At 33.9% G+C, this 8713-nt stretch overlaps 1 protein-coding gene across 1 annotated transcript in view; it reads left to right on the forward strand.

The window, feature by feature from the left end:
- The window catches only part of LOTGIDRAFT_134908 (hypothetical protein), a gene marked incomplete at both ends in the record, with an annotated part of 6708 nt that extends 610 nt beyond the window's left edge, over positions 1-6098 (forward strand). The window contains one exon of the mRNA XM_009068765.1: positions 6016-6098. Coding sequence (XP_009067013.1) covers positions 6016-6098 — 83 coding nt within the window. The remainder of the gene's footprint in view (positions 1-6015) is intronic.
- Between the last annotated feature and the right edge of the window lie 2615 nt (positions 6099-8713).

Genomic DNA, 8713 nt, shown 5'->3' on the forward strand with positions numbered 1-8713 from the left:
AACACGGATTGCTATGACAGTTTCATGATAAATGATTAAAAAATTCCATTCGTTGTAGTAATTTAAAGACTGATTTGTTTTAAAGAAAAGCTTGTATAGCAGTTTCCTAAGTTTCCTTAGTGAATTTGTTTTGTGTTTTTAACGGGAGTGGGCGGCTCACACTTCGGAATCGGATAATCAATTATTGTGTGTATTGTAGTTACTTATGGAAAAGAGTTCTATTGTGGTATCGATTTTGTATTTATTTTTTTACTCTGAAATTCATCAAAACATAAACCAAATTTGTTACCAAACGTGTTAGTCGACTTAGATGAAATTGCTTGTACTTGTGTGTTTTTAAATCTGGCAGAGGTCATACGGATTTGACCCTTAACCATTCAAATTTCATAATCGTGTTACAGAAACTCGAGTTCAACAAATTTTTAGAATAAACGATTGAATAATAGTGGTGGGATTTCGTCATTGTGTTTTGTCGTAAAGTACAGTTGTACTAAAATAAACACGGAATTAGTTTCCTTGGTATATAGACGTGAGCAAGTATTAAAGTTTTGAGATTGGGATTAACAGATATTTTAATTGATTTGTGATCAACAGAGGCTAATCCTACAGATACAGAATACAACACCCCAGTCCTAAAAGGTTTGTATAAACTTACTATCTCATATTCGATGACTCAAGGATTTTCAAACTGCTGATTTTGCAAAGTGTTTTAACCTATGAAGGTATTTTTTGTGACAAGATGTCTAATATCTCTATAATTATGTGGTAAAAATATCATGATCTAACCTCTGATAGTTTATGAATTATCTAGAAATGAAAATTGTTATCGTTTTTTTTTCTGGGCCACCCGATACACATATAGAGTTAACTTTTTATCGTACTATATCTGTGGTGCAAATCAGCGGTTCAATGTTTGAGCGGTTCAATAATTTGTGACAGATGGTGGTTCAGTGTAGTGTTATTGTCATATTCATATGAAAATAACATTATCATATTTTATCTAAATAAAAATAAAAATATCAAATCTAAACGTTTTGCTTCGTGTTTTTTCTGTGGGTGACTCCACTTACCTTCGATGATCTGACAAAATAGTTGCAGGAGATCTTTTCTATGTCATTTAATATTCAACCAATAAGGCTGTGGTCAAGGCAATATTTTTCAGGTATATTTGAGGAGTTCTGGGATTTCCACTGTTAAACATTTACATAATGTTTTTAAATGCGATGTTAAGAAGAATAATATCAGATCACGGATTGTAAGTGACGGGCACACGACCAGTCTTGGTCGCCGATTTTTGTCGCCGGTTCGAATCTTAAGTAAAATGTCATGTGTGCTTACGCTTCCACGACAAGATTATCGCGTTGACGGCAGGATTTATCGCCGATTGTTTTGTTGTCTGACAGCGTTGTAATCCAATCCGATTCATTTTTCTTTCAATTACACGATCCGCACGTGAGCACCGAAAACCATGGAAAACGTAGATTTGTGTGCCCGCAGCCGGTCGGCGAAACTCATGACAGACACTAGTTTGCGACAAAAATCGCCGACCAAGACCGTTCGTGTGCCCGCAACTATAAAAAAAACATCTTGATTTGATCAGCTTATTTTAACTTATTCAAAAGGGTTCGATACTTTTCGGGGATTTTGAGGTCCGAGTTGCATATAATTTGCTGTGAACACCATATCGCATAGGCATATATTGGAAAATAAAATTATACTATACGCTGGGAGGATGGGATTAAGGATATGCTTACTCTTCTAGACACCTGGTAACGCTTTTCATAATGATATATTTCCTCATTTATAACTGATACAATTCCCCATTTAATTGGTCTGCTACCAATGCATTACCGAACTGTTATTTTGAATTTCGAGTTTCGCTGGCGGTTCTATATTCTACTATATTGTTGTCATGTTTATTGTAAATTTGTTCCCACTGCGTGATATTGTCTTATGTTAGGTGAAATATAAATAGTGTTTACTACAGATATAATATTATAACATCTCAGTAATGTTTTGATTAAATATCAATTGTAAAGAATTGACCTGGTTTGGATTATGATTATTCAACCGTGGAATGGCCTATTGTTCATATTTAATCACACTTTATTTTTATAGACACATAAAAGTAGTCTATGCCTTTAGGGTATGTGACATATGGTAGTTTGAATAATTATTTTGAACTGTTCGTGGCAATATTCAACAACAGTTTTAGATGAGAAGGAATATCCCCCCCCCCCCCAATCAATGAATTCGCCTACTTTATGTCCTTCCATTATTAATTCAAAACGAGTTCGCCTACTTTATGTCCTTCTATTATACATTTAAAACGAGTTCGCCTACTTTATGTCCTTCTATTATACATTTAAAACGAGTTCGCCGACTTTATGTCCCTCTATTGTTAATTTAAAACGAGTTCGCCTACTTTATGTCCTTCTATTATACATTTAAAACGAGTTCGCCGACTTTTTGTCCTTCAATTATACATTTAAAACGAGTTCGCCGACTTTTTGTCCTTCAATTATACATTTTAAACGAGTTCGCCTACTTTTTGTCCTTCTATTAAACATTTAAAACGAGTTCGCGTACTTTTTGTCCCTCTATTGTTAATTTAAAACGAGTTCGCCTACTTTATGTCCTTCTATTATACATTTAAAACGAGTTCGCCGACTTTTTGTCCTTCAATTATACATTTAAAACGAGTTCGCCGACTTTTTGTCCTTCAATTATACATTTTAAACGATTTCGCCTACTTTTTGTCCTACTATTATAAATTTAAAACGAGTTCGCCTACTTTATGTCGTACTATTATAAATTTAAACCGAGTTCTCTTACTTTATGTCGTACTATTGTAAATTTAAAACGAGATTTAAAACGAGTTTGCCTACTTTATGTCCTACTATTGTAAATTCAAAACGAGTTCGCTTCAAATGGGTTCGGGTAAAATGAGGTCGCCTACTTTATGTCCTACTATTGTAAGTGTGACTCTTATTGCCGCACCAATGTCTTGACGAACTCCGAAATACTTGTTAGCTCTTGTCAATTTGGACTTCAGTTATTAAAGTGTGCAAATCTGCTGAACTTGAATAAGTCATCTCTCCTCACGATTCGTGTCGACCCAGCTGTACATGGCTACAGATAATGCAGGAAAGATCATTGCCAAAGGGTTTGGTCACGTGACCAGCTGGTAGAAGGATCTGAAGTGAACCTTATTTGTTACCATTGTAATAATGGTTGTCTGTCTGTCTGTTTCTTTCGTGTTATCTATAGACCCCTCAACAAAAGGAATGAAGATGTCAGAAACACAGTCGCACAATGTCACCAAGACGAGGACTATGATCATGATTATGCTGTACTAGTGGATTTAAACTAGCATACGCTAGTCTTACAGTGAAGCTTGATTATAAATCGTAAAAGGACAAAATATTCAAGCTTGTTTCCAATCTTTTATTTCAAATTTAAACGGGTATAAAGCTAAATTATTTCCGGAAAATAACCATTCAAATTTCAATAGCATACAGTGTTAAATATAGGATATATATCTAGGTTTCTCCGCATTCGTATTTATAAGGATACTACCTATTAGCATAGACATAAAATTTGATATTTCAAACTTGGTCGATAAGATATATTCATCAGATGGGTACCAAGACTAAAGAATACAATTTCTATATAGGATGATTTATCCATTAAACTAGATAATTATTGAAGCTAATTACTGTGTTTAATTATCATTAATTATTACTTAGTTTTATGGGTTTATTGGATTATACAGGGATTCTGTTGTATAGTTATGACACCATTGATGAACAACGACTCATTTTGGCCGAGATTAAAAATTTCAATATTTAGTTCATCCTAAGAAATAGTATTCCTTTTATCATCATCTAGACTGAAACTTGAACAAATATATGTTTGAAAGCGCTCATTCGCAGTAGGCCTACATGAGATTAGGGCCCTAATCATTTTTGCATTTAGGTCACATAGATACCTTACCCTTGGTATATATTCTTCATAATGTGTGAAAAGGTATACAGCTCAATAATCACGTTTTGATAGATTCGAGTATAAAAACATACTTTTATTGTCAATATTTTACCACACCTATGTAGACACACAGTTTATTTTAAATTTGCAATTTCATCATCATGTATTGAAAATCACTAAACCATTTCACCCTATACACGTAGTATGTATATTTGTCTATGCAATTATTTATGAATGAATTTTATGAATGAATGAAATTAAATGAGGACGTAAAAAATAAAAAATAAAATAGCCAATCCCACGGGTCGTTTATTGATAAATGCACAACCTTTATATATTATATTTGTTTAAAAATTCAGTCTAATTTCAAAATTTCGTAAAATCTCTAATCGTTTGACATAAAAATATGTGTTTTAAATCGTTTAAATGTAAATATGTGCTCTTAAAACATTTTCCTCGCGTTTTAACTAAAACTACACCTAACTAACCCATAAATATAAAATAGTAAATATCATCCAATCGTCTTCGTTTTAGGAATTGACGTCACTCAAAGGACGAATTTCATAGACGAGAAACGCAACTCTACTGACGCTCGTTTGCTGGGAAAATTGGCTTAAATTTCACCATAATGACTGAGGTAAGTGAATTTAAAATTTTACGTTTTTATCTGGTGGTGTAATTTTACCTGTTGCCCGGCTTAAGATTTCGCCTTAGGCCGCCTAAAACAGATTTATCATCCGTTAAGATAACTGACTTTGATATAGGTCAAACTATACACTATCAGTGTACGAGGTTCAGCCAATGAGAACACGGTAATAACTAGTCAATATCAATCGAATTGAAACGTGGATGGTTTACGATTAAATTTCACTAAATGTTTCGCTTCATGTAAGGACGTGAAATTAATAATTTAGAATATTTTTAGGTATTCCGATAGCTTGATGTTCGTACATTATGACTATCATATTTGGTTTATGTGCGAAATGAAATTTTGGTTGAAATTTCGTGTTATTTAACACAACCGGGATGTACTTATTTAACACACAGGTCACGTTGTTGGTGATGATGAAATACCAAAGCATTGAAAATAATAGTCCGAATCGCAGTCTGAAATGATCTTTGATAAACCAATTAGATTTGATACTAAGCTGTGCTGCGTGTTAATACAGCACAATGTTAGATTCAAAAGATAGTATGGTGGTATCGGCTTTTAGACCCAGACACATATTGTTTACGGTTCCAGCAAGTTGAAGGTCATTAGAAATAACATTCGAATGTCAAGGTTACAGACATTAACGTGGAGGTCCAACGGGTTGTTGTCTTCTAGAGGAAATCTTATAACGTCATTATAAAAAATAATAAACAAGATGGTTACTCAAAGGAACTCTTTAATGAACCTAGCCACAGGGAGGGTATACATTGGAGGAAGACTGGCTAGATAAGAGGAGGTGGGGGAGGGGGTGGGGGGAGGGGCAACTGTCGGAGTTGCTATTCTAAACGGGTCCACTCCAAATGCTATGGAAAAGTCGAGAGTATGAGACATTTGGAAAAAGTAGAATGAATGGATGTACATTCTGACAATTTTTGAGGGGATAAAAAGAATGAAATTTATACTTTGAAATTTCTTAAAATTGAAGTGAGGGTACAGTTTGTGGGTACAAATAATATAATTTTAGGGAGCAAATGCCAACCCCATCTACTACCGTCGCCACAGCTCTTATCCAATCTCTATCCTCTCAATGTGTAATTATGATCCAATATATAAACACAATACACAACTATTTAGCCTACTATTCCTCGTGATTAATACCACATTAAGAGCATAGTACATAAGAATAAAATTACCATGACATCAACATTATATATCATTATAAACCATTATATCTCCACAGACTGATTATTAACAGTTATTACATACAATGTGATGAAATTTAGAGCGCCGATTATATTAAATTAAAATACAAGACACATGTATCTATAACTACGGAAACGTATTAGGGCCATTCATTTTTTTGGGGAATTTTCAAGCTAGTATGTTGAATTTTCAAGTTAGTATGTTGAATTTTCAAGCTAGTATGTTGAATTTTCAAGTTAGTATGTTGAATTTTTAAGTTAGTATGTTGAATTTTCAAGCTAGTATGTTGAATTTTCAAGTTAGTATGTTGAATTTTTAAGCTAGTATGTTGAATTTTCAAGCTAGTATGTTGAATTTTCAAGCTAGTATGTTGAATTTAGTAACGTGAATTTTCAAGTTAGTATGTTGAATTTTCAAGTTAGTATGTTGAATTTTCAAGTTAGTAACTTGAATTTTCAAGACCTGATAGTCCAAGAGGTGGAGGGGGGTCGGGGGATATATGGACAATGGTGTGTGACAATGGATTTGTTGAGCAATAACCCCACCAATTAAACCGTCCCGCTCATGCGAAACTACGTATGGTTCTTACGTGGATGTAACACACTCTAATTTTGAAAAAGGCTCCAATATTTCAACAAAGACTTCGAATCACATATCTAGGCTTACAAATGTCTTTAACGTGATTTGAAGGCTTTGCTGAAATATTAGGCCTTTTAAGAAATTCGACTTATCAAGCCGAGTTAGAGATTAAAATGAAATGTTCGTGTGTGTTATTTACATGTAAGAACCCTGTAGTTTCGTATGCCATCCTGCCGAGATTTTGTGACGCGTACAATATGAGCATTCCGAATTGTATTTCGTTCGCGTCACAAAATTCCTGCGGTGGAGAAGGAAGAAATTTGATTGACTGGTGGTGTCTTTTTTCGACTAGATTTTCAAGAGGATCGCCTTTAGACCCTAATTGAAGTGGCTCTATTAAAAATAAAACATAAAAAATTGAAAAAAGACTCTGATTTTAATTTAACTAACCCCCTCCACTGGGACCTAAATTGGGCTAGCTTCAGTCTGGATTTGTGTAGCTCCAGTTCGTACTTGACCTGCCATTTGTAGGCTATATAATATGATTATCATAATATATACCATTATTCTCGATAGTGTCAACAGAAACCTTACATTGTCTGGAAGTTTAATCATTTGAATAGAGTTTAAGAAAGATTATAATGGATGACAAGAGTCTTAATAAATATCGTGACTGGCAATTCTGCTATTGAGATTATTTACTTGATTCTCTATTGTAATAGTTCAACGTCTGTTTCTACAGTTCTACCATTCTTCAATTATAATGACCTACACTGGTTCAACATCTAACAACTTGTTTCTACCATTCTTCAATTATAATGACCCACACTGGTTCAACATCTAACAACTTGTTTCTACCATTCTTCAATTATAATGACATACACTGGTTCAACATCTAGCAACTTGTTTCTACCATTCTTCAATTATAATGACCTACACTGGTTCAACATCTAACAACTTGTTTCTACCATTCTTCAATTATAATGACCTACACTGGTTCAACATCTAGCAACTTGTTTCTACCATTCTTCAATTATAATAACCCACACTGGTTCAACATCTAACAACTTGTTTCTACCATTCTTCCATTATAATGACATACACTGGTTCAACATCTAGCAACTTGTTTCTACCATTCTTCAATTATAATGACCTACACTGGTTCAACATCTAGCAACTTGTTTCTACCATTCTTCAATTATAATGACCTACACTGGTTCAACATCTAGCAACTTGTTTCTACCATTCTTCAATTATAATGACCTACACTGGTTCAACATCTAACAACTTGTTTCTACCATTCTTCAATTATAATGACATACACTGGTTCAACATCTAGCAACTTGTTTCTACCATTCTTCAATTATAATGACCTACACTGGTTCAACATCTAGCAACTTGTTTCTACCATTCTTCAATTATAATGATCTACACTGGTTCAACATCTAGCAACTTGTTTCTACCATTCTTCAATTATAATGACCTACATTGGTTCAACATCTAACAACTTGTTTCTACCATTCTTCAATTATAATGACCTACACTGGTTCAACATCTAACAACTTGTTTCTACCATTCTTCAATTATAATGACCCACACTGGTTCAACATCTAGCAACTTGTTTTTACCATTCTTCAATTATAATGACCCACACTGGTTCAACATCTAGCAACTTGTTTCTACCATTCTTCAATTATAATGACCCACACTGGTTCAACATCTAGCAACTTGTTTCTACCATTCTTCAATTATAATGACCTACACTGGTTCAACATCTAACAACTTGTTTCTACCATTCTTCAATTATAATGACCCACACTGGTTCAACATCTAGCATCTTGTTTTTACCATTCTTCAATTATAATGACCCACACTGGTTCAACATCTAGCAACTTGTTTCTACCATTCTTCAATTATAATGACCCACACTGGTTCAACATCTAACAACTTGTTTCTACCATTCTTCAATTATAATGACATACACTGGTTCAACATCTAGCAACTTGTTTTTACCATTCTTCAATTATAATGACCTACACTGGTTCAACGCCTATCAATTTTTCGTGATATTTCCAGTTTTGCACTACAATTACCAAATGTCGGACACGAAATTTAGACATGTTATTATTACAGTTACAGTGTTGCGTTTCTGTATTCGCGTGGACACTACTAACGGAGGACAACAAATTTTCAAGGAAATATTCAAAGCGAGGTGTAGCGTAGGCAATTTGAATTAAATTGCGAACATTAACATTGAACACCTTCAATCTAACTGTCAAAATGGGCAAGTTG

The sequence above is a fragment of the Lottia gigantea genome (assembly GCF_000327385.1).
Source record: "Lottia gigantea unplaced genomic scaffold LOTGIsca_93, whole genome shotgun sequence".
Classification (NCBI taxonomy): Eukaryota; Metazoa; Mollusca; class Gastropoda; family Lottiidae; genus Lottia; species Lottia gigantea.